Here is a 26,140-nt window from a genome sequence, read left to right as displayed (position 1 = left end):
AGAGAAAAAAAAACGCCAGCGGGAAAGGTTTCTACCGTATTCGAATTTGCAGCTCCGGCAAGTATTCAGTGCAGACTGCATTTACTGATAAAATGTTTCATTTTCCTTCCCTTTGCTTCATACATAATAGACAAATCCTGTAATAGCACGGAATGCAGGTAAAGAGATTAAAAGTAAATATGTCTCGATAAATTATTTAGCTAAAGACATAATTATAATCTTTTAATTTTTACACTGATTGTATGTATTACACATAGTATCTCTTAGTTCTGGATCGAATTATGTAATTAATCAATAAACGCAGTACCTATACATGGCCACTAGATGGCAGTGTAACATTGAAAGAGCATGCGTTGTGCTCAGTATTTCAATCTACACTTTTGTCTCCAAGTGGCAGCGTCTCTCTCCTATCAGAGTTAGGGGCGTGGTACATTGTGTCCAATCATATCCATCTTTCATCTATAAAGAACTCGGGCTCGCGGCTTTCTAGCCATAGCTCCTGATAACCTTGTGGTAGGTGAGACGCTCAGTTTGACAGAATGGCCCGTACTAAGCAGACAGCCCGTAAATCCACCGGAGGGAAGGCTCCCAGGAAGCAGCTGGCCACCAAGGCTGCCAGGAAAAGCGCTCCCGCTACCGGTGGTGTCAAGAAACCTCACCGTTACCGCCCTGGCACGGTAGCTCTTCGGGAAATCCGTCGCTATCAGAAATCCACTGAGCTGCTGATCCGCAAACTGCCCTTCCAGCGCCTGGTCCGTGAGATCGCCCAGGACTTCAAAACCGACCTGCGCTTCCAGAGCTCTGCTGTCATGGCCTTGCAAGAGGCTAGCGAGGCTTACCTGGTTGGCCTCTTCGAGGATACCAACCTGTGTGCCATCCACGCCAAGAGAGTGACCATCATGCCCAAAGACATCCAGCTGGCTCGCAGGATTAGAGGAGAGCGCGCTTAATGCCATTCTCCTGACCAATCTCTTCATTTCTCCAACCAAAGGCTCTTTTCAGAGCCACTATGTCTTCAACCAAACGAGCTTGTCAATCCCTTCCTCCCGCACCCTTTATTATCCAGGACTATGTTCTTTATTTCTATTGGCTAATCTCCTGCACTTTACTAGCAAACAGGTCCTGCTGTGAGGCATAATAAAGTACATTAACAATAATACAAACACTTGGAAATAATTATACCTAAAAACAGAACCATTCATCCCATTTTCTATGATTTATATATGTATATTGCTTTTTTTTTTTCTCCTTGGAGCTAGATAATCATTTTCTCTCTCTCCACCCACCCCAATTCCCAGTTTCAGTCAGAATCCTAACATTTTTGAGAGATTCGTAGCTGTTTAAATGTGCATCAGAAAATGTATAAATAATGAAAGCAGGAAAAAACGAAGAATCTTACCAAGTTTATAAGAACCTAAATCGCTTTTTATTTTTTTATTTTCAATGTCAATTTCAGTATTCTGCTTTCCAACTTCCTACGTTCATTTTGAAAACCACACGGGAAAATCTTTAAAAGATTTGTCGGCATATGCTTTAATAGATCCTTTGTTTCTTTTGTTTTTGAAGGTATGGCATACTTGTTACAATTTGATACTATGTTACTGTGTGCCATTCCAGCCACTGATAAGGTGAATGTGTATTTGATTTTGATTATCCTACCAGGAAAACATGTTTATTAGAAACCTAATTTTGTATATATTTTTTTAAATTTTTTTATTTATTTTAAGTTTCAGTATTATACTTTCCAACGTTCCCTTGTTCGTTTTATACTTGTGGTAGGGGCATAAAAAGGCCCAGGCAAGAGTGTAAGGAGAGTATGACTGTGTAGCAATGTGTAAGAAGAGGAAAAGTCGGTTGAGGTGTGCGGGGAACGTAGCAGTAGACCTGTAAATAAAGAGGGCCTACCAAGTAATGAATAGAGAAAAGTATAAAAGGGAGAGGAGGGTGGGGTCAAGCAACACTAAGAAACGAACGGGACAGGTGGAGGTGAGTAGTGAGCTTAAATAGTAAGGCAACCCCCAAGGACTTGGGGGACTAAAGAAATTTGGACTGCTCTGGGAGTGACCCTAGCCTTCCACACCCCTTACCACCCACAAAGTAGTGGTAAAGTAGAGCGCATGAATGGCACTCTAAAAGCCAGAATGTTAAAAATGTCACAAGAAACAAAAATGCCCTGGCCAGAAAGTCTGTCAATAGCTTTGTTCAGCGTTAGGCACACACCTAGAGGGAAACACTCGTTATCCCCATATGAAATTCTATTTGGGACAGCACCCAGGCTAGGTTGTTATTATCCACAGCAGTTACAGCTTCAATCAGATGTTTTAGTAGACTATGTAACTGAACTTGCAAGTGCCTTGAACAAAATACATGCCCAAGTTTTCTCTTCAATTCCAGATCCTGATCTGAACACAGGTACCCATAACCTGCTTCCCGGAGATTGGGTTCTGGTTAAGAAGTTCGTGCGGAAAAGCTCCCTGGAACCAAGATTTGACGGGCCATTCCAAGTTCTCCTGATCACCGCAACTTCCGTCAAATTGGCCGGCAGGCCACATTGGATCCACGCTTCCCACTGCAAGAAGTCTCCTGCCCCAGAGGAAGCAGATACCGCACAACCATGTACCTCTGGTACATTGTCTCCTTAATTAGTTTAATTAAGGCCCAGCAAGTAGCCATCACTAAAGATGCTAGTGGGTACACCTTCTGGTATAATTCATCATGTACCCGTGTGGCTACCTATACCTTTGATTATTGTGACATCGTAGAATGCCCATTCACTACAACACAAATCCAGAATATCTATAGAGATATCCCTCATGTAAAAGATCCATATGTTTGTGTAGTTGACAAACAATGGGGGCATGATTGTGGCCATTGGGGGGCGGCGGGATGGAATGCCGGACCTTCCTGGGGCTACAAGCCAAAAAGTGCCTTATCTAAAGTAGATGATCATGGTAGGTCCCTCCTTCAAAGAATGACTCTGAGAAAGCCTGGAGGAGGCACACCAATGAAATTAATTCTTAATGTTGAGCATCCAAGCCCAACAGATGCAGACCAGTATGTATTGGGAATGTACTGGAAAAAGGGTTCCTATACTAAATTAGGGCATTTCTACCTTAAAGATATGTGTAATTCCCCTGAGTGGCGAGGAGCTACTCATATGGTCACAAACCCATTAAAACCACACATCCAGTCCTTTAAGGACATGATGGCCATTGCTAACCCCACCTTTGAAGATACTATGGCCGCTGAAACAGGTTTTAATGATGTTAACCTATGGTTAGAATGGATGAAATATAATGCCAACAAACATAACCGAACCGCATGCTATGTGTGTGGTGGTGCCCGGCCTCATCTGGGCACTGTACCTTTAACTCTGCCAGTAAATGAAGAAAATTGCATTTTAAGTCTTTTTGCCTACCAATATAATTTCAACAGGTCTCAATGTCAAGCATGGACAGCGGAGTATCCTCTTATAGCCAAAAATGTAAGACCTCCTCATGGTGTTACCGTATATAAAGGTAATTACACTTGCTATGTCAAGCATGATGGGATTGGTAAATTTGTGGGTAACTTTCCCGCAGGTTATTGTACTACATATAGAACTGTTCCTGTACGTTTGCTGCAGCAGCACACTAGGTCACTGGGAGATATTTACTGGTTGTGTGGGGATTTACAGTTAAGATCCAGAATGGACACAGAGTGGTGGGGGGAGTGTACATTGGCCAAGGCCATTATGCCTATACACATTATTTCTGACACACACACCAACACCCATGAGTCCAGCCACACTAAGGCCAAGCGTGAAGCCCCAGTAAAAGGAAGTTTTGACCCTCACATTTACATTGATGCCATTGGGGTGCCTAGGGGGGTACCCAATGAATTTAAAGCAAGAGATGAAGTTGCTGCAGGATTTGAATCAATTTTTACCATAGTTACTGCAAACAAGAACTTAAATTGGATAAACTACATTTATTACAATCAACAGCGTTTTGTTAATTACACCAGAGATGCCCTCCAGGGATTAGCCGAACAGTTGCAGGCAACATCCCAAATGGCCTTCCAAAATAGAATAGCCCTGGATATGATCCTAGCCGAAAAAGGAGGGGTATGTAAAATTTTGCCCGACACCATGACATGTTGTACCTACATCCCAGAAAACACAGGTCCTAATGGTAAAGTTACATTAGCCATAGCAAAATTAAATGACCTCTCAGAAGAATTAAAAAGGAATTCTGGGATAAAAGATCCCTGGGACAGATGGTTTGGTTGGATGACGGGTTGGAAAAAGGCTTTAATGCATATTGGTATGGCAATACTAATTTCTCTTTTTATCTTTGCTCTTCTCTTTTGTTGTGTCTTCCCCTGCCTGAGGAAAGCTCTCACGAAGACTATTGACCAAGCGGCACCCACTTTCACACTACTTGATGTTGATGACCAAGATTTCCAGGATCTCAACTCACCCTGTTTGCCGCTGCAATCCATCCCTTTTGATGATAAAGTGCGAGAGTTCTAGGAAGGGACTAGATTAGGGACAGCATCTGTCGGTGAATGGTAAAGGCCCCATGTGGAGAAGTGGTGGGTTAGCTGCCATGGGATACCCTTGGGTGTGAAGTGTTCGAGAGCCATACTGACAGATGAGCTAGCCTAGTAGGGTCAGAAAATAGGGACAGACTTGCACTTTGCATTAACACCTAGCTAGCGGCCACGGGGTTTCTGTGCCTTTGGGCTAACACGTCTTCTGGTATTAACAAATAAAGTTTTTATCTCTTAGAATCTAACATTTCATAGGGGGGACTGATGTAGAATTATTAAAAAATCTTATTGTATTTATATTGAATTGCTGCTCTAACTCTGTATTAACCTGATACTGTGACAAATCCTCCATTTTGTCCTCATAACCTGACTTCTTCATATGAAAACTACATTACATGACAGTATTTCTCAGCACATCTAATACAATAGACAAGGACTGTATTCTCCATAAGGATATGACTAACCCAGGAACTGTTGAATTTCCCCTAACTCGCAACATAATATAATTTAAAGGCCATGAGAACACAGTAGTAATGAAATGTTCTATTCATAAGAGACCTTGCACCTAACCACGAGATTTGACATCACCGACCGAGTAAAATGACGCTCAAGACCCCTTGTCCCCCACCCGTGTCCGAAAAAGTACCACCTCTTGGTGGGTGGACACGGAACTAACCACTTAGCTTTTGATCCAATTAATTATATTGATAGGTGGACACTAACCCAGACACTTAACAATTAATCCAATTAATGATGTTTATTCACTGATATCTTGATAATCAATGATGACGAAAATGTCTCTTAAAAGGGCCTGCGCGCCCGCTGATTCTGCACTTGCCAATAAATTTCCTCGAAGTTATTTTAACCTGAACTCCGTGTGTCAGACTGAATTACTTCAGCGTATATACGCAATTCAATTCTCTTTAATTTGGACAGGAACAGATAGACACTTAAACATTTTGGTTTACTGAAAAAGTACCATAACAACTGGAAGTCACTTGAAATTGGAATTTGCCGCCCTCTTTTGCATTACCAGTAGAAAGAGAGGCATGCTCATTCACTAAAACCTGAATTATAAAATTGAGGCAAAAAAACCCCAAAAGATCTCAAGTTTAATTGAATCTACCGATGTGTGAAAATCGGGATGGATTGGAGTCTTTACTTCCTTCCACCTTATAATGATATGCAGCACTTTCCTATTGTTCACAATAGTGACTTAACTATTAATCCGCTTTTGATCGATTTCTTGTGTTTCACTAAAGACTCCCCAGTGTATAACAAGTAGTAATAGCAATGGTTAGAAAGGGAAAGTCCGCTAGGTGTGTTTTAATGGAAATTTGAAAAGCATCACTTAGTTCGTTAGCCGAATTACAGAGACTGTAAAAAAGAGGTATTAGACCCTTAAATACTAAATTCCCTTTGACGTGTCACTGTAGTGAATAACCGTATAAGAATGTAGCAAGACAGTGATCACCTCCATACAGTCATATATCAGTGTGAGCTCTTTCTGGGGATTGTGGGTGGCTCTTAAAAGAGCCTTTGTGTAAGTTTGGGAGCTGAGGGACAGTGGAGTTACTTGCTCTTGGCTGGCTTGTGGCTGTCGGTTTTCTTGGGCAGTAAAACAGCCTGGATATTGGGCAATACCCCACCCTGGGCTATGGTGACCCCTCCGAGCAGTTTGTTGAGCTCCTCGTCGTTGCGCACAGCGAGCTGCAGATGGCGGGGGATGATGCGGGTCTTCTTGTTGTCTCGGGCTGCATTCCCAGCCAGTTCCAGGATCTCGGCGGTCAGATACTCCAGCACTGCAGCCAGATAGACCGGAGCTCCGGCTCCAACCCGCTCGGCATAATTGCCCTTTCTGAGCAGCCTGTGGACACGGCCGACTGGGAACTGCAGACCTGCTCTGGATGATCGGGTCTTGGCTTTAGCCCTGACTTTGCCGCCCTGTTTGCCTCTTCCTGACATTTTCAAAACGAAATCGAATTATCGTCTAGACCTTGGCGCCCCCTGCACGGCTATTTATACCATCTCAGATACCGCGAGCTCTAATCTAATTGGTTGCATTTTAAAGCCACCAATCAGCGTCCGACTCAGAAAGTAACCAATCGCTGTAGGTTACCGCGTTCCATGCTCAATGCTCTTACTGAACGAACCAATAGAAAATGCACACAGGTCAGGCTTTACTGCCAGGGCTTCTATATATAGAGCAGCTGGGGAACGTGTTCCTTATTCTGTTGGAAATTTCGTAAGATTTCTCTGATCATCATGCCTGAACCAGCCAAGTCCGCTCCCGCACCCAAGAAGGGCTCTAAAAAAGCCGTGACCAAGACCCAGAAGAAGGATGGGAAGAAGCGCAGAAAGAGCAGGAAGGAGAGCTATGCCATCTACGTGTACAAGGTGCTGAAACAGGTCCACCCCGACACCGGTATCTCCTCCAAGGCCATGGGGATCATGAACTCCTTTGTCAATGATATCTTCGAGCGCATCGCAGGGGAAGCCTCCCGTCTGGCTCACTATAACAAGCGCTCCACCATCACCTCCCGGGAGATCCAGACCGCTGTACGGCTCTTACTGCCCGGAGAGCTGGCCAAACACGCCGTGTCTGAGGGCACCAAGGCAGTGACCAAGTACACCAGCGCCAAGTAAAGACCCGTCACCCAAACTCTAATAACACAAAGGCTCTTCTAAGAGCCACCCACACAATCCACGAGAGAGCTGTGACTATATTACGAGAGTATTCTCTATGTGCGAAATGTAAAAAGTAATCGATTGTCGCGTTACACTATTTCAATTTTGAAATCTTCTTCAAGCTAAAATAAATTGTAAAACACTCTCAATGGCAGAACCTATAGTGTAACATTTATTCTGCTGGTTATAAAGTATACTAAAAGATACAACAGCCTGAAACTATTATAATGTATCAATCTAGCTTACACATGAAACGTGTTTCCATTCACACTCCTCTCTCACAAATTATACAATGCTGCCATCTCGTGTATACAGATTGCAATGGTTACTTTTTGTTTAATACATATCATGGATCAAACCAGCAATATCAATCTCAATGAATACTTTATAAATTAAAATTAGGAGTTTGGTGGGTCTGTTTCCCTCTTATAATGTATTTATTACCAAATTTATACATTCAGCGTTCTCTGCATGGCGTTTTTAAAGCGGGAAAGTCGGTTACAAAATGGCGAAGTTTAAATCCTGCACGATATAGTCCCCCTGCTGGCTCTGTCACAGCAGCTTTTTGTTCTTCCACTTTCCTCTCCCGCCATTTCCTGGCCACATACTGATTGCAGTTTCATTAAGCAGTATTTTGTGATGATAAAATGCATATAGTTTAACCCTTTCATACTCAGGTGGAAACGACTGCCATATAATTTGTATGGACTGTGATGCTTAGAGAATTCTAATGATTCCTCAAACTATAATTATCACAGTATAGAATGTCTAGTTTTAGGTCTGTTTCGAGGTGTATAAAGTCAGTATGCAGCATGTTTTCCATATAAAAAGCGGGAATGGCTGCTTCGATCACAGCAGCTTTTCTCTCCGGCCGTTTTAGATCACATACTGACTGCAGTTTAGTGCAGAGAGGATTCTAGTCTTACTAACAAGGAAGACTTTAACCCTCTCAGCCTCCAATGCCCTTATTTCATGTTTTATGAGAGCATTGCATTCAAACAGAAAACGAAGCAGGATATTCGGGGAAACATAAGGCAACATTATATGGATAGGAAACACATTGGAGTTTGTGTTACCGGAAGGCTACTCTGTAATTTCTCGTTCTCCAATATGTTGTAGGGAGCATTGAGACAGCCGAGCCATCCTGGTGGAATTATAGCCTTATGAGGGAAGGAGTGGGCGGCTCTGAAAAGAGCCTTTGGTTTGAATGAATTATCGAACATCAGCCGAAACGTTTAACCTCCGAAACCGTAGAGAGTGCGGCCCTGGCGTTTCAGCGCGTACACCACGTCCATGGCGGTGACCGTCTTCCTCTTGGCGTGCTCGGTGTATGTGACGGCATCGCGGATAACGTTCTCCAGGAAGACTTTCAGCACTCCTCGAGTCTCCTCGTAAATGAGGCCGGAGATTCGCTTGACACCTCCTCTGCGAGCCAAACGGCGGATAGCCGGTTTAGTGATCCCCTGGATGTTATCACGGAGCACCTTCCTGTGCCGCTTGGCACCACCTTTACCGAGCCCTTTCCCTCCTTTACCGCGACCAGACATTCTGAGCTGAGACAAGTGGAACAATGAATGCTCCCAACACGGCTGCCTTCTCTTATATGTCTCTTGAGACGACCGAGTGGGGAACTGATAGACAAATCAAACCGTCACTGGGCGGCTCTTGTCGTTGATTGGCTGATGCAGGAGGTTGTGCTTTGCGGTGATTTGCTGAATAGTCATTTTTGAACTAGAGAAAAAAAAACGCCAGCGGGAAAGGTTTCTACCGTATTCGAATTTGCAGCTCCGGCAAGTATTCAGTGCAGACTGCATTTACTGATAAAATGTTTCATTTTCCTTCCCTTTGCTTCATACATAATAGACAAATCCTGTAATAGCACGGAATGCAGGTAAAGAGATTAAAAGTAAATATGTCTCGATAAATTATTTAGCTAAAGACATAATTATAATCTTTTAATTTTTACACTGATTGTATGTATTACACATAGTATCTCTTAGTTCTGGATCGAATTATGTAATTAATCAATTAACGCAGTACCTATACATGGCCACTAGATGGCAGTGTAACATTGAAAGAGCATGCGTTGTGCTCAGTATTTCAATCTACACTTTTGTCTCCAAGTGGCAGCGTCTCTCTCCTATCAGAGTTAGGGGCGTGGTACATTGTGTCCAATCATATCCATCTTTCATCTATAAAGAACTCGGGCTCGCGGCTTTCTAGCCATAGCTCCTGATAACCTTGTGGTAGGTGAGACGCTCAGTTTGACAGAATGGCCCGTACTAAGCAGACAGCCCGTAAATCCACCGGAGGGAAGGCTCCCAGGAAGCAGCTGGCCACCAAGGCTGCCAGGAAAAGCGCTCCCGCTACCGGTGGTGTCAAGAAACCTCACCGTTACCGCCCTGGCACGGTAGCTCTTCGGGAAATCCGTCGCTATCAGAAATCCACTGAGCTGCTGATCCGCAAACTGCCCTTCCAGCGCCTGGTCCGTGAGATCGCCCAGGACTTCAAAACCGACCTGCGCTTCCAGAGCTCTGCTGTCATGGCCTTGCAAGAGGCTAGCGAGGCTTACCTGGTTGGCCTCTTCGAGGATACCAACCTGTGTGCCATCCACGCCAAGAGAGTGACCATCATGCCCAAAGACATCCAGCTGGCTCGCAGGATTAGAGGAGAGCGCGCTTAATGCCATTCTCCTGACCAATCTCTTCATTTCTCCAACCAAAGGCTCTTTTCAGAGCCACTATGTCTTCAACCAAACGAGCTTGTCAATCCCTTCCTCCCGCACCCTTTATTATCCAGGACTATGTTCTTTATTTCTATTGGCTAATCTCCTGCACTTTACTAGCAAACAGGTCCTGCTGTGAGGCATAATAAAGTACATTAACAATAATACAAGCACTTGGAAATAATTATACCTAAAAACAGAACCATTCATCCCATTTTCTATGATTTATATATGTATATTGCTTTTTTTTTTTCTCCTTGGAGCTAGATAATCATTTTCTCTCTCTCCACCCACCCCAATTCCCAGTTTCAGTCAGAATCCTAACATTTTTGAGAGATTCGTAGCTGTTTAAATGTGCATCAGAAAATGTATAAATAATGAAAGCAGGAAAAAACGAAGAATCTTACCAAGTTTATAAGAACCTAAATCGCTTTTTATTTTTTTATTTTCAATGTCAATTTCAGTATTCTGCTTTCCAACTTCCTACGTTCATTTTGAAAACCACACGGGAAAATCTTTAAAAGATTTGTCGGCATATGCTTTAATAGATCCTTTGTTTCTTTTGTTTTTGAAGGTATGGCATACTTGTTACAATTTGATACTATGTTACTGTGTGCCATTCCAGCCACTGATAAGGTGAATGTGTATTTGATTTTGATTATCCTACCAGGAAAACATGTTTATTAGAAACCTAATTTTGTATATATTTTTTTAAATTTTTTTATTTATTTTATTTAAGTTTCAGTATTATACTTTCCAACGTTCCCTTGTTCGTTTTATACTTGTGGTAGGGGCATAAAAAGGCCCAGGCAAGAGTGTAAGGAGAGTATGACTGTGTAGCAATGTGTAAGAAGAGGAAAAGTCGGTTGAGGTGTGCGGGGAACGTAGCAGTAGACCTGTAAATAAAGAGGGCCTACCAAGTAATGAATAGAGAAAAGTATAAAAGGGAGAGGAGGGTGGGGTCAAGCAACACTAAGAAACGAACGGGACAGGTGGAGGTGAGTAGTGAGCTTAAATAGGGGACCATGCCCATCCCACAACTGCAGGCCAAGCCTTCACATTTGTGGTAGGGGCATAAAAAGGCAGAGGCAAGAGTGTAAGGAGAGCAATGTGTAAGAAGAGGAAAAGTTGGTTGAGGTGTGCCGGAACCGACGTAGCAGTAGGCCTGTAAATAAAGAGGGCCAAAAAGATACAGACTAGAATTTATTACAATCAACAACAGGAAGAGCATGACTTACATGGACATAGTATGAAAAATATGTCTAGGTTCTGTAGTGGTTGTGGTATGAACAGAGTATGTGTAGTTCGAGTGTGAGGAAGTGTAAGTACATAATAGTCTCCCAAATTAACTAGGTGAGACCTCCTGAGGCATTATTGTAGGTTGGTTATGGTAGTAGTGGTAAGTTCACGGGGTCTAAGAAGACCGTAGAAAGCCAGGTAAATGGGAGTTTACTTACATGGTCGGAGTGAAAACATCAGAAAGGTCCAGCATCTAAAATGGAGAACAGTTCGGTCTTCCTAGTGTATGCAGGGAACGGGAGCTGACATTTCCGAAAATCTGTCATGAGGTGAAGAATCAACCAGGAACCGAAGGAGGCAGGCGTGGCAGAATCTCCCCTGCGAGATGGAGTACCAGACCTGGCCGGAGTGTCGGGCAGTAACAAGTGTTCGCCACCTTCCGGTACTTGATCCATGCTAAAAGAAAGAAGCGAGAAATCAGAGCAAGAAAAAGGACCAGAGTAAGTGTAGGACCAGTGTGAGCTGGCCAGCTTGCTAGTGCCGCAAGGCGGCGAAACAATTAAAACTAAGTTGGTGACAGGTGAGGCCCTGCTAGATGCCAAGCGGCTTGAGAGACTCTATCTATGCGTTGACGCGAGGGGATTTCGTGGCCACTGAACGTTGTGGCGGGGTGTCAGCCTCTCGGTGACCAGTAAAGCATAAGACAGAATGGGAGTGACAGGGTAGGCCCTCTCTATGCCACATGCGAGGCAACTAACTATGATTTGGCCCGAGGGGCGTAGTACCTCCGAGTATGAGGATGGGTGTTGGCGTCGCGGGACCACTAACCTAAGGCTAAGAAAGCCAGGGGGAGATAACCTCTATTGGACACCTAAGACTCTGACAGCCAGCCACATCTAGACTAGGTGGGGGGCGAAGTGCGAGACAGGACGTACCTGGGGAAAACATGTAACAAAAACGTAGGGGAGGTATGAGGCAGCAACGTAAGGCAGACCGTACCTGGAGTGTGGAGTAAGCACGTCAGAAACCAGGTGGTCAGGCCGTACAGAGGGAACTAGGAAATAGAACGTGTATTGGGTTACTAAATTAATAGATCAGGGTGGTGCAGTAGACATTGCTTACCTAGATTTCAGTAAGGATTTTGACACTGTTGCACATAGAAGGCTTGTCCATAAACTGAAATCTTGAAGTTTGGATTCCAATATTGTTGAATGGGCAAGGCAGTGGCTGAGTGACAGGCAACAGAGGGTTGTAGTTAATGGAGTATATTCGAGCATGGGCTTGTCACCAGTTGGGTACCTCAGGGATCTGTACCTGGACCCATTCTCTTTAATATTTTTATTAGTGATATTGCAGAAGATATATCTTTTTGCTGACACTACTAAGATATGTAACAGGGTTAATGTTCCAGGAGGGATAAGCAAAATGGCAAATGGTATAGGTAAACTAGAAAAATGGTCAAAGTTGTGGCAACTGACATTGAATGTGGATAAGGGCAAGATAATGCATCTTGGACATAAGATTATTTCTGATGACTCAAAGGTAGGAAGACAATGCTATAGAGCAGCAGGGAGTGCTTGCAGAATGTTTGGTTGTATAGGGAGAGGTATTGGCAGTAGAAAGAGGGAACTGCCCATGCCATTGTACAGAACGGCGACAATAGCCTAGGAACCCTTAACAATAATAATAACGAAGGTGATTGCACAATATTTCAGGAGCTTGAAGACCAAAAGCAGCCGGTGGCACGGCCCCGTTGCTGACAAACCCCGTCAAAAAACGCCTCTTTTGGGGTATTAACAAACACCTGCCTCATAGACGTCTGAATGTTGTTGAGAGTGGTGTAGCGGTATACTCTCGAGGATGGGTTACTACTGCCTGTGGTCGCTCCTTCCATGTTGTGCCCAGCCCTAGAGGGATTAGAGCTGCTAGCCAGTGATTATAGCCGCTTGCAGAAGGGCAATCGTGGTATCACCCAAACACTATTCGAGACCTAGTGAAGGGCGAAAAAAACCCTGTTTATTTCAGGCAAGATACACAGTCTTTATGCACAGACCCCTAGCAACATGAAAACATAAGCCCGCCCAAGCGTCGCTGTCTCTCGGAGATAATGGTATCTCAAGACACAGGAAGCCGAACACACCAAAACCACAAAAATACACACTGTACAGTAACACAACCCTACATGCCATACAATAGCGCCTGGTCTCAGCTATGATCCCTGCAAATAGCGGAGCTATCGGATGTGCAGAGCCCGAGAAATCATCGTACAAAGTCTGGGCTTGAGACTCTGTACATACCCGAAAATAGCTCCACAGAATCACTTGATTTTGTCCGGTGGATTCAAACTTTGCATCTCAACCACGTGATGGCCAATCAGGAGAAAGGCCATGAACCAATTTGCACCAATTGGCACTCAGGGAGGGGAGGTGTTTCGCCGGCAAATGGGTAGAAAGGGCGCCATACCCACATGTGACCACTTGAATGCCTGCATAGTTTTCAGGTTCCCCTGCAGGGGAACGCCCTACCTGCTCCTGAAGGAGCCATAATCACTGTCCAGGGAGGATCCAGGAGCCTCATGCCTGGCCAGCTTCCCCGGCTAGTGATTATGGCTCCTTTAGGAGCAGGTAGGGCGATGCCCCACAGGGGAACGTGAAAGCCATGCGGGCAAGCAAGTGGGATCATGTGGATATAGCACTCAGTGACTGCGTTCATACTTCTTGAGTTTCGGAGGTGTGTCACTGGCCGCGCTGAAGAAAGCCTTAGCCGCAACAGGCTACAGTGGTGTCGCTGGGGGTGGGCATGCCCCCCCCCCTACATCATGCTGTGCCCCCCCTTGGGCCCCCTCAAATGCCAGCAACCTGCTGTCCATGTGTTTAAATTCGATTCCCTCGGGCTGTAACAGTGTGTGACAGCCCGAGGGTATGCAGGAGAGAGGAGCTGGAGCGGTGCTGGGGGCTGTCTGTGGCCGGAGGGAGCACTGACAGGCTCCCCGGCACAGGCCGCGCCCCAAATGAAGCCCCACTTCCCGAAAATAAGCCCCGCCCCTGCCGTTAAGCAGCAGCCCATGCTGCTGCTCTGCAAAGGCCAGAAGATGTCTGAGTGTCTGACCCCCAGCAACAGGTAGGCTTGATGTGCTCAGGTGTGTGTGTGTCTCTGCTAGTGAGGAAGCTTGTGTGTGTGTGTATGGACTCAGCAGTCTGTGTGTGTGTGTGTGTGTGGGCTCAGCAGTCTGTGTGTGTGTGTGTGTGTATGGACTCAGCAGTCTGTGTGTGTGCGTGTGTATATGGACTCAGCAGTCTGTGTGTGTGCGTGTGTGTGTGTGTATGGACTCAGCAGTCTCTGTGTGTGTGTGTGTGTGTGTGTGTGGACTCAGCAGTCTGTGTGTGTATGGACTCATCAGTCTGTGTGTGTGTGTATGGACTCAGCAGTCTGTGTGTGTATGGACTCATCAGTCTGTGTGTGTGTGTGTGTGTGTGTGTATGGACTCAGCAGTCTGTGTGTGTGTGTGTATGGACTCAGCCGTCTGTGTGTGTGTGTGTGTGTGTCTGTGTATGGACTCAGCAGTCTGTGTGTGTGTGTGTGTGTATGGACTCAGCAGTCTGTGTGTGTGTGTATAGACTCAGCAGTCTGTGTGTGTGTGTGTGTGTATGGACTCAGCAGTCTGTGTGTGTGTGTGTATGGACTCAGCAGTCTGTGTGTGTGTGTGTGTGTGTGTGTGTGTGTGGACTCAGCAGTCTGTGTATGGACTCATCAGTCTGTGTGTGTGTGTATGTGTGTATGGACTCAGCAGTCTGTGTATGGACTCATCAGTCTGTGTGTGTGTGTATGTGTATATGGACTCAGCAGTCTGTGTGTGTGCGTGTGTGTGTGTATATGGACTCAGCAGTCTGTGTGTGTGTGTGTGTGTGTGTGTATGGACTCAGCAGTCTGTGTGTGTGTGTGTGTATGGACTCAGCCGTCTGTGTGTGTGTGTGTGTGTGTGTGTGTATGGACTCAGCAGAATGTGTATGGACTCATCAGTCTGTGTGTGTGTGTATGTGTGTATGGACTCAGCAGTCTGTGTGTGTGTTTGGACTCAGCAGTCTGTGTGTGTGTGTGTGTGTGTGTGTTTGGACTCAGCAGCAGGGCCGCCATCAGGGCATGACAACCATAACGGTTGTCATGGGCCCGGCGGTCCTGGGGGGCCCGAGCCCCACATTCATTATGTGCACATATATATATCTAGCGATTTTCGCTATATATACGTGCACAGAGGGCGCCCTGCTACCTGTACATTGCAGAGGGGGGCAAAGCAGCACACTCTGTCCTCCTTTCCAGCTGCTCTCTGTCTAACTTTCCTGCGGCCGCCAGAGCGCACAGCACGCAGGCCTGTCTCGCGAGAGTTAGTCAGAGGGGAGCTGGAAAGGAAGACAGTGTGTGTTGCTGGGCCCCCTCTTCAATGTACCGCGGCTGGCACCCTCCACCATGCCACTGGACCAACAGGGAATGCGATCTCCCCCCTCCCTGGCATGGTAAGAACCAGGGAGGGGGGAATAAAATTGAAATATACACACACAAATAAAAAAAATACTACACACACACACATACTAGGTTCACTAAACACACTCTGCACTACACACACACTACATTCACTAAACACACTCTGCACTACACACACACACACACACACTACATTCACTAAACATACTCTGCACTACACATACACTACATTCACTAAACACACTCTGCACTCACTACAAACACTACATTTACTAAACACACTGTGCACTACACACACACTACATTCACTAAACACACTTTGCGCTACACACTACATTCACTATACACATTTTGCTCTACACACACACACTACATTCACTATACACATTTTGCACTACACACACTACATTCACTAAACACATTCTGCACTACACATACTCACACTACATTCACTAAACACACTCTGCCCTACACACACACTACATTCACTAAACACACTTTGCACTACATTCACTAAGCACACTTTGCACTACACACACACACACTACATTCACTATACACACACATTTCACTCACTACACACTACATTTACTAAACACGCTCGGTACTACACACACACACACACACTACATTCATTAAACACACTTTGCACTACACACAAACACACACACACTGCATTCACTATACACACGTTGCACTCACTAGTTGCATTTTACATTTACTAAACACACTTTGCACTCACTACAAACACACTACATTCACTATACACACTACATTCACTATACACACTACATCCACTACAAAAACACACACTCTGCATTCACTATACACACCTACATTCACTACACACACACTCTGCATCTAATGCATGCATACAAACATTACATACATTACACTAAATGTACAATCTGCATCCACTATACACACTGCATCCATGACACACATACTGCATCCACTATACACACTGCATCCATGACACAAATACCGCATCCACTACACACATTCTACATCCACTATACACACTGCATCCATGACACACATTCTACATCCACTATACACACACACTTCATCCTTGTGGGCGGACTTGGTGCTGGCCCCGGGGGCCCAGATCTTGATCTGTGTCAGGGGCCCTAAAATTTCTGATGGCAGTCCTACTCAGCAGTCTGTGTGTGTGTAAGGACTCAGCAGTCTGTGTGTGTGTGTTTGTGTGTGTGTGTATGGACTCAGCAGTCTGTGTGTGTGTATGAACTCAGCAGTCTGTATGTGTGTAAAGACTCAACAATCTGTGTGTGTGTGTGTGTGTGTTTATGGACTCAGCAGTCTCTGCCTGTGTATGGACTCAGCAGCCTGTGTGTCTGTGGGTGTATGGACTCAGCAGTCTGTGCGTGTGTATGGATTCAGCAGTCTGTGGGTGTATGGACTCAGCAGTCTGTGGGTGTATGGACTCAGCAGTCTGTGTATGTGTGTGTGTGTGTGTGGACTCAGCAGTCTGTGTGTGTGTATGGAATCAGCAGTATGTGTGTGTGTGTGTGTGTGTCTGTGTATGGACTCAGCAGTCTGTGTGTGTGTGTCTGTGTATGGACTCAGCAGTCTGTGTGTGTATATGGACTCAGCAGTCTGTGTCTGTACTCAGCAGTCTGTATGTCTGTGTGTGTGTGTATGGACTCAGCAGTCTGTATGTCTGTGTGTGTGTGTATGGACTCAGCAGTCTGTGTGTGTGTATGGAATCAGCAGTATGTGTGTGTGTGTCTGTGTATGGACTCAGCAGTCTGTGTGTGTGTGTGTGTGTCTGTGTATGGACTCAGCAGTCTGTGTGTGTATATGGACTCAGCAGTCTGTGTCTGTACTCAGCAGTCTGTATGTCTGTGTGTGTGTGTATGGACTCAGCAGTCTGTATGTCTGTATGTCTGTGTGTATGGACTCAGCAGTCTGTGTGTACGTGTATAAATCAGCCTGTGTGCATTCAGCAACGCCTGTGTGCATTCAGAAATCTGTGTGTGTGTGTGTGTGTGTGTATGTATTCACACCTCTGCCGGTAAGTCTTGCATGATGCCGACCTCTGTGTATTGATGGCTCCGCCGGCGACTCTACCAGCCACAGTCCGGCCGGTATTTGCCGTGGTGCTAACCTGGTGCGGCTGTACTAGGGTCAGAGTGCCCCTCGTGTCTCTTAGCCCCTGAGCCTCCTTGCCATTTATTTTGACAACTTGCCTATGCTCGGCATGGCTGTCCTCCACAGCTTGTACCGGGGCCATCTCATGAAGCACTGGCCAAATTTCCTGGGTTGCGCCTGGACCACCCCCGTAACGGTTTCCCTCTTCACAGTGGGCTCCGGCTCAGGGCTGGTTAGATGGGGGTCAGTTCCACTCCATCCGGATTTGCTGGGGGCAGTTGTTCCTGTAATGCCTGGGCTGTTTACAAGGGTAAACAGCGAGGGTTGGTGCGATGTGGCTCTACTGTGGTAGCCATGGGGTGCTGTGTGGAGGGCTGGGGGTTATAGGGTTGAGGTAGTGGGGTGTGGGGCCGAGGGAGGCAGTGACAGTATGTGGAGGGTGTAGTGTGACAGTGTGTGTGAGGGGGTAGTGTGACAACTTGGGGCAGTGCCATTGTGGGGGAGGGAGTAGTCTGATAGTGTGGGGCAATGACAGTGTGAGGCAGTGTGACAGTGTGGGACAATGACATTGTAGGAGTGGGGCAGTGACATTGTGGTGTAGGGGACAGTGTGTGTTGGGAGTGGCAGTGTGACAGCTTGCGGCAGTGACATTGTGGTGGAGGGGGCAGCGTGACAGTGTATGTTGGGAGTTGGCAGTGCGACAGCTTGGGGCCTGTGACATTGTGGTGGAGGGGACAGTGTGTGTTTGGAGGCGGCAGTGTGACAGCTTGGGTAAGTGACATTGTGGGGGAGGGAGTAGTCTAACAGTGTGGGGCAGTGGGACAGTGACACTGTGGGCAATGGGACAGTGACAATGTGATGGAGGGGGCAGTGTGACAACTTGGGGCAGTTATATTGTGGGAGAGGGAGTAGTCTGACAGTGTGGGACAGTGACAGTGTGGACAATGGGACAGTGACATTGTGAAGGAGCAGCAGAGCCACTTGATGAGGGTGCAGAGACATGCGACTAGAAAGTGGGGCTACATCGCGAGTAGTTGGCAAGCCGTGAATGCGGCAGCAAATCACTAGATGGAACATTTCTGTCTCAATTTGACTTCCATTATGTCATGCACATCGGGCAACTGCCCTGAATCAGCCATGCGGAAGTCAATTCCGCTATTGCACAATATTTTTTTCATAACTCCATGGGAGCTGAATTGTACCCTTGGGGGTAAGCTTATCTTGGGTTGGGAAATCCATGCCAACCAATAGGAGAAGGAGCTGCCATTCAAACTTGTTTGCGCCATTTATCACGATTGGTCGGCGAGCCCTCAAGGGCTTAGCTTGTAACTCCTCCCCTCTGTGAGTGCTGATTGGTTGCTGCATGGTTTAGGCGTGTAGTTTGACTCTACAGGCCTAAACCAAGTGGAACTATTTGTGAGAATGTACAGAGTGTTAAGCCCAGACTTTATATGATGATTTCTCTGGCTCTGTACATCCGATCGCCCCGCTATTTGCAGGGATTATAGCTGGGACCAGGAGCTATTTGGTGATGTATGGCATGGGGTTGTGTTACTGTATTGGGTGAGTTTTGGGTTTTTTGTGTGTTCGGCTTCCTGTGTCCGGGAGATACCATTATCTCCCAGACACAGCGATGCCTGTGCATAAATACTTTGTATCTTTCCTACAATAAACAGTTCTTGTTTACCCTTCCCTAAGTCTCGACTAGTGTTTGGGTGATACCACGCTTGCCTTCCTGCAAAATACTATAATCACTGGTTTGCAGCTATAATCACTCTAGGACTGGGCACAACTAGGAAGGGGCGACCACAGGCGGTAGTAACCCATTCTCGAGAGGGTATACCGCCACATCACCCTCCGCTAAAGGGAACATTGAAAAGCTCCTGTAGGATCTACAAGCGGTTAGGAAAGCAGACCTAGCAGAAAGCAAACTGAAATAGGCAGCCTGAATCGACTCATTAGCGACGTTAAATACCGAGAGGAGGAACGAGAGGGACTACTGACTGTGACCCATACACAAACGATAAGATCTCCCAACAGGTCCAGAGGCTTAACCGCACAGTACCATCACTGGAAGCACAACATCGACATAAAAATATCTGGTCCTGAGGGGCACAAGAAACAGTGGGCCCAGATGCCCACTCCACTGTTGATATGGAGGACTTTCATATTAAAATATTTGATGATGGGGGCAGGGCCAGGCCGCCGAGCGAGATGGTCGCATGTCAGACCAGCTCCCGAAATTTACAACGGAAGAACAAGCAATCAGTTTATTTTGGCATAAAAAGTTGACAAAAATCAGTGAAACACATCGGGTGGAGAGTACCGGACCCAGGGTGAGGCTGGCCCGACCGGTTTCAGTCCCCTGGGGGATGAATCCTCACTGGCATCAACGAGGCCTACTCCGGCGGTGAGTGGGGCAGACGGTCGCTGCCCCGCTATCCTGCTCATCGGTGCTCAGACAGGAGCCAGACCCGTGGAGCTGTGGCCCCGTTCCCCCCCCCCCATGGACCGGGGGGGTGATCCCGGTCCCCACCCCCGCATGCCCCGACCATCCCGGGAGCAGCAGCAGGGCCGCCTGGATCCAGCACCAAAGCGCAGCGTGCAAGATGGCGGAGACCAAGGATGCTGGCACCAAAACCGGCAGTGAGGCTCAGAAGCGACCCACACCGCTCCCCCTGCACAGAATAAACTTGCGGGCAGCACCGGCTAGAAGCGGCACCTTCACAAGAGACCACAGAGCGCAGAGTCCACCTTTAAAATGGCGGAGACTGCATGCCCAGCTATCCATGCCCGAGGGCTGACTGAGGCACCCTCCCTTCTGACTTCTCAAGGACGGACTGCCGAAGGACGCCAAGCAGGAACAGGCGAGCACATCCTCATACCCCACTAGCCTCACTACAGAGGGACAACAACTTAACCTTACCTTCCACACTGCATGCGGGCCAACGAACGCGGATTAACCACCTACAGCCACCATACTGTACACGATGATCGGCACGGCAACAGGGACTCTTTTCCCGCCTAAGACAGACACTCGTCTGGATCGCCCATACAGGGACTGCCACCATACGAACATGACACACATCGGGACTATAACTACCATAGCAGTCCTTATATCCCCTTTTATTTAAATGCTTCGAGATATATTTAGGGGGGTCCCTTGGCAGGCGACCACTGACTGCCCATCAAAAGTGTACTCACAAGGGTAATTCCATCTCCTGAAAGAGTAACTATGCGGCTGTTAATATACATATATTTGTGTGTACCTAACATTAATGCAGAGCACTGTATATCACCTAGCCTAACATACCCTCATTTTGTTATAGCTATCCTTGACTACAATACAATTGGTAGTCAGTGGTCTTTATTATATAATATGTCTGTCTAGCATGTAACCTAACGTTTAATAATTAACCTGTCCCAACCGAGTACAGCCTTGCATGTAAGCTACTATACGTTGACAGTATTAAGTCGAGAAGACAACCGTATTAAAGCGAGAGATAACCGTATTAAAGCGAGAGATAACCGTATTAAGGCGAGAGATAACAGTATTAAAGCGAGAGATAACAATATTAAAGCGAGAGGAAACAGTATCAATGCGAGAGATTACAGTATTAAAGCAAGAGATAACAGTATTTAGCCACAGCATGTTACTATATATATATAAAATGAGGTTGATAATCATAGGAGACTTTGTCAATATGTTATGACGACCCCATCCTGTACAACTCTTGAACGTCTCCCTCTCTTTTTTCTGTACCCCCATAATCACATGCCTCAACAAAAATAAAGAATTTAAAAAATAAATAAAATATTTGATGATTTGCCATTCTCCGTCCTGATGGAGTGGCGAAGATGCAGGTACTCTGGTGGTGGGTGCCTCAAGGAGATTCTGTGTCAACACTGTCGGCTGGAGAGTCACTTGCACCCTTCAATTGACGCCTCTACGACTATCGAGGGTGAATGTAGATCCACCCAAAGCCGTAATCAGTCTGAGACGAGGTGGTGAGGAGAAGAGCCAAGACCCTCTATAAACCACCCGGCCTGGCATATGGGTTGCATTGGGGCTGTTTGTTTTCCCAGACACACTGTCTATTTGACACAACCTGCTTTTATTTTTGGTTTTACAGTAATGCATTTTTTCTTTTGTACTTACCTTGTGAAAGTTAATGTTGTACTTTTCCTGTGAGAGGGAGGGTATTTAAATAGCTGGGAATGATGGCCTGTGGGCGAGGGAACCTGTGTGTAAGCCAGGTGTGGGAAAGGTGGCCTGTAGTGACCCTAATTGAGACTACCCCTCCTCTACCATTTTGCACCAGTGGGCTTACCTAGAGGACAGAAGGCTGTTTTAAAGGAAATCTAGGCTGCCCATGGGTTGGGTCTGTGGACCGTGAATAGTCCAGCCCCACAATGAGGTCTCAGTGAAAACCATTTTTAGAAAAAGTCGCTTGGCTTTGAGAATATTATCTCGAGTGGTATATAAAATCCCTTGCCGTGTGAATGTGTGCATGCATGTCCTGATGTGTGGATGGAGGCAGTTAGCTGACCCACTGTGCAAGGGAGAAGAAAATAGGGAGGAGGCCCAGGCTTTGATGATTGACCCTCAACCTCATGTTGATTAGATTTGCCTCATTTCTAGTGATATGAAAGTATACAAATTTAAGCCTACTAGAATTTACAAAATATGGGAAAGCTATGACTTTATGTGTCTTACTTGAATGATACCACATCAAGAATAAATATATATTTATTTATTTTTTTTTAAAGGGGGAGGGGAGAGGGTTTTTGGTTCATCTATATTTTTAGTGTTTAGAAATATGGAAAACAAAATAAACAACGTAGTACAATTAAAGCAGAACAGTAATACATTTCCAAAAGGTTTGTACATGTGAAGGAGAGCACATCCCAAAATACAGCATGAAATCTTACAATACTACTTACTTAGACCTATCTTGGCAATACGGAATTTAGTTACACCGTATGGCATACTGGCTTATTTTGAAGCAGGAGAGGACCCCCACATGGCCATATGGTGTGACTAAATCCCACCTAGGAGAAATCTGACTGGCTTTGGAGTTGAGATTTTTTTTTTTGTGGCATGATTGGAAGTCACTTGAAATTGGAATTTGCCGCCCTCTTTTGCATTACCAGTAGAAAGAGAGGCATGCTCATTCACTAAAACCTGAATTATAAAATTGAGGCAAAAAAACCCCAAAAGATCTCAAGTTTAATTGAATCTACCGATGTGTGAAAATCGGGATGGATTGGAGTCTTTACTTCCTTCCACCTTATAATGATATGCAGCACTTTCCTATTGTTCACAATAGTGACTTAACTATTAATCCGCTTTTGATCGATTTCTTGTGTTTCACTAAAGACTCCCCAGTGTATAACAAGTAGTAATAGCAATGGTTAGAAAGGGAAAGTCCGCTAGGTGTGTTTTAATGGAAATTTGAAAAGCATCACTTAGTTCGTTAGCCGAATTACAGAGACTGTAAAAAAGAGGTATTAGACCCTTAAATACTAAATTCCCTTTGACGTGTCACTGTAGTGAATAACCGTATAAGAATGTAGCAAGACAGTGATCACCTCCATACAGTCATATATCAGTGTGAGCTCTTTCTGGGGATTGTGGGTGGCTCTTAAAAGAGCCTTTGTGTAAGTTTGGGAGCTGAGGGACAGTGGAGTTACTTGCTCTTGGCTGGCTTGTGGCTGTCGGTTTTCTTGGGCAGTAAAACAGCCTGGATATTGGGCAATACCCCACCCTGGGCTATGGTGACCCCTCCGAGCAGTTTGTTGAGCTCCTCGTCGTTGCGCACAGCGAGCTGCAGATGGCGGGGGATGATGCGGGTCTTCTTGTTGTCTCGGGCTGCATTCCCAGCCAGTTCCAGGATCTCGGCGGTCAGATACTCCAGCACTGCAGCCAGATAGACCGGAGCTCCGGCTCCAACCCGCTCGGCATAATTGCCCTTTCTGAGCAGCCTGTGGACACGGCCGACTGGGAACTGCAGACCTGCTCTGGATGATCGGGTCTTGGCTTTAGCCCTGACTTTGCCGCCCTGTTTGCCTCTTCCTGACATTTTCAAAACGAAATCGAATTATCGTCTAGACCTTGGCGCCCCCTGCACGGCTATTTATACCATCTCAGATACCGCGAGCTCTAATCTAATTGGTTGCATTTTAAAGCCACCAATCAGCGTCCGACTCAGAAAGTAACCAATCGCTGTAGGTTACCGCGTTCCATGCTCAATGCTCTTACTGAACGAACCAATAGAAAATGCACACAGGTCAGGCTTTACTGCCAGGGCTTCTATATATAGAGCAGCTGGGGAACGTGTTCTTTATTCTGTTGGAAATTTCGTAAGATTTCTCTGATCATCATGCCTGAACCAGCCAAGTCCGCTCCCGCACCCAAGAAGGGCTCTAAAAAAGCCGTGACCAAGACCCAGAAGAAGGATGGGAAGAAGCGCAGAAAGAGCAGGAAGGAGAGCTATGCCATCTACGTGTACAAGGTGCTGAAACAGGTCCACCCCGACACCGGTATCTCCTCCAAGGCCATGGGGATCATGAACTCCTTTGTCAATGATATCTTCGAGCGCATCGCAGGGGAAGCCTCCCGTCTGGCTCACTATAACAAGCGCTCCACCATCACCTCCCGGGAGATCCAGACCGCTGTACGGCTCTTACTGCCCGGAGAGCTGGCCAAACACGCCGTGTCTGAGGGCACCAAGGCAGTGACCAAGTACACCAGCGCCAAGTAAAGACCCGTCACCCAAACTCTAATAACACAAAGGCTCTTCTAAGAGCCACCCACACAATCCACGAGAGAGCTGTGACTATATTACGAGAGTATTCTCTATGTGCGAAATGTAAAAAGTAATCGATTGTCGCGTTACACTATTTCAATTTTGAAATCTTCTTCAAGCTAAAATAAATTGTAAAACACTCTCAATGGCAGAACCTATAGTGTAACATTTATTCTGCTGGTTATAAAGTATACTAAAAGATACAACAGCCTGAAACTATTATAATGTATCAATCTAGCTTACACATGAAACGTGTTTCCATTCACACTCCTCTCTCACAAATTATACAATGCTGCCATCTCGTGTATACAGATTGCAATGGTTACTTTTTGTTTAATACATATCATGGATCAAACCAGCAATATCAATCTCAATGAATACTTTATAAATTAAAATTAGGAGTTTGGTGGGTCTGTTTCCCTCTTATAATGTATTTATTACCAAATTTATACATTCAGCGTTCTCTGCATGGCGTTTTTAAAGCGGGAAAGTCGGTTACAAAATGGCGAAGTTTAAATCCTGCACGATATAGTCCCCCTGCTGGCTCTGTCACAGCAGCTTTTTGTTCTTCCACTTTCCTCTCCCGCCATTTCCTGGCCACATACTGATTGCAGTTTCATTAAGCAGTATTTTGTGATGATAAAATGCATATAGTTTAACCCTTTCATACTCAGGTGGAAACGACTGCCATATAATTTGTATGGACTGTGATGCTTAGAGAATTCTAATGATTCCTCAAACTATAATTATCACAGTATAGAATGTCTAGTTTTAGGTCTGTTTCGAGGTGTATAAAGTCAGTATGCAGCATGTTTTCCATATAAAAAGCGGGAATGGCTGCTTCGATCACAGCAGCTTTTCTCTCCGGCCGTTTTAGATCACATACTGACTGCAGTTTAGTGCAGAGAGGATTCTAGTCTTACTAACAAGGAAGACTTTAACCCTCTCAGCCTCCAATGCCCTTATTTCATGTTTTATGAGAGCATTGCATTCAAACAGAAAACGAAGCAGGATATTCGGGGAAACATAAGGCAACATTATATGGATAGGAAACACATTGGAGTTTGTGTTACCGGAAGGCTACTCTGTAATTTCTCGTTCTCCAATATGTTGTAGGGAGCATTGAGACAGCCGAGCCATCCTGGTGGAATTATAGCCTTATGAGGGAAGGAGTGGGCGGCTCTGAAAAGAGCCTTTGGTTTGAATGAATTATCGAACATCAGCCGAAACGTTTAACCTCCGAAACCGTAGAGAGTGCGGCCCTGGCGTTTCAGCGCGTACACCACGTCCATGGCGGTGACCGTCTTCCTCTTGGCGTGCTCGGTGTATGTGACGGCATCGCGGATAACGTTCTCCAGGAAGACTTTCAGCACTCCTCGAGTCTCCTCGTAAATGAGGCCGGAGATTCGCTTGACACCTCCTCTGCGAGCCAAACGGCGGATAGCCGGTTTAGTGATCCCCTGGATGTTATCACGGAGCACCTTCCTGTGCCGCTTGGCACCACCTTTACCGAGCCCTTTCCCTCCTTTACCGCGACCAGACATTCTGAGCTGAG

General features: G+C 45.9%; 7 protein-coding genes across 7 annotated transcripts; 3 read left to right on the top strand and 4 right to left on the bottom strand.

The window, feature by feature from the left end:
• Positions 1–539: 539 nt before the first annotated feature.
• Positions 540–9,904, top strand: LOC134566072 (uncharacterized). The gene is made up of 4 exons (XM_063425782.1): positions 540–942; positions 1,567–1,628; positions 6,943–7,175; positions 9,493–9,904. Exons 1-4 carry the CDS (start codon positions 540–542, stop codon positions 9,902–9,904), a joined length of 1,110 nt encoding a protein of 369 aa, XP_063281852.1.
• On the bottom strand, positions 6,106–6,498 carry LOC134614329 (histone H2A type 2-B). Its single transcript, XM_063457980.1, has one exon. It carries the CDS (start codon positions 6,496–6,498, stop codon positions 6,106–6,108), a length of 393 nt encoding a protein of 130 aa, XP_063314050.1.
• On the top strand, positions 6,799–7,179 carry LOC134614330 (histone H2B 1.1). The gene has a single exon (XM_063457981.1). The coding sequence runs from the start codon at positions 6,799–6,801 to the stop codon at positions 7,177–7,179; it is 381 nt and encodes a 126-aa protein (XP_063314051.1).
• Positions 8,457–8,768, bottom strand: LOC134614331 (histone H4). The gene has a single exon (XM_063457982.1). It carries the CDS (start codon positions 8,766–8,768, stop codon positions 8,457–8,459), a length of 312 nt encoding a protein of 103 aa, XP_063314052.1.
• A 13,562-nt stretch (positions 9,905–23,466) lies between the features above and the next one.
• LOC134615419 (histone H2A type 2-B) lies at positions 23,467–23,859 on the bottom strand. The gene has a single exon (XM_063459938.1). The coding sequence runs from the start codon at positions 23,857–23,859 to the stop codon at positions 23,467–23,469; it is 393 nt and encodes a 130-aa protein (XP_063316008.1).
• Positions 23,860–24,159: 300 nt separating this feature from the next.
• Positions 24,160–24,540, top strand: LOC134614327 (histone H2B 1.1). Its single transcript, XM_063457978.1, has one exon. The coding sequence runs from the start codon at positions 24,160–24,162 to the stop codon at positions 24,538–24,540; it is 381 nt and encodes a 126-aa protein (XP_063314048.1).
• A 1,277-nt stretch (positions 24,541–25,817) lies between these two features.
• LOC134614328 (histone H4) lies at positions 25,818–26,129 on the bottom strand. Its single transcript, XM_063457979.1, has one exon. It carries the CDS (start codon positions 26,127–26,129, stop codon positions 25,818–25,820), a length of 312 nt encoding a protein of 103 aa, XP_063314049.1.
• Positions 26,130–26,140: the final 11 nt, after the last annotated feature.

The sequence above is a fragment of the Pelobates fuscus genome, chromosome 6 (assembly GCF_036172605.1).
Source record: "Pelobates fuscus isolate aPelFus1 chromosome 6, aPelFus1.pri, whole genome shotgun sequence".
Taxonomy (NCBI): Eukaryota; Metazoa; Chordata; class Amphibia; order Anura; family Pelobatidae; genus Pelobates; species Pelobates fuscus.
This window is presented reverse-complemented; position numbering and strand designations above follow the sequence as displayed.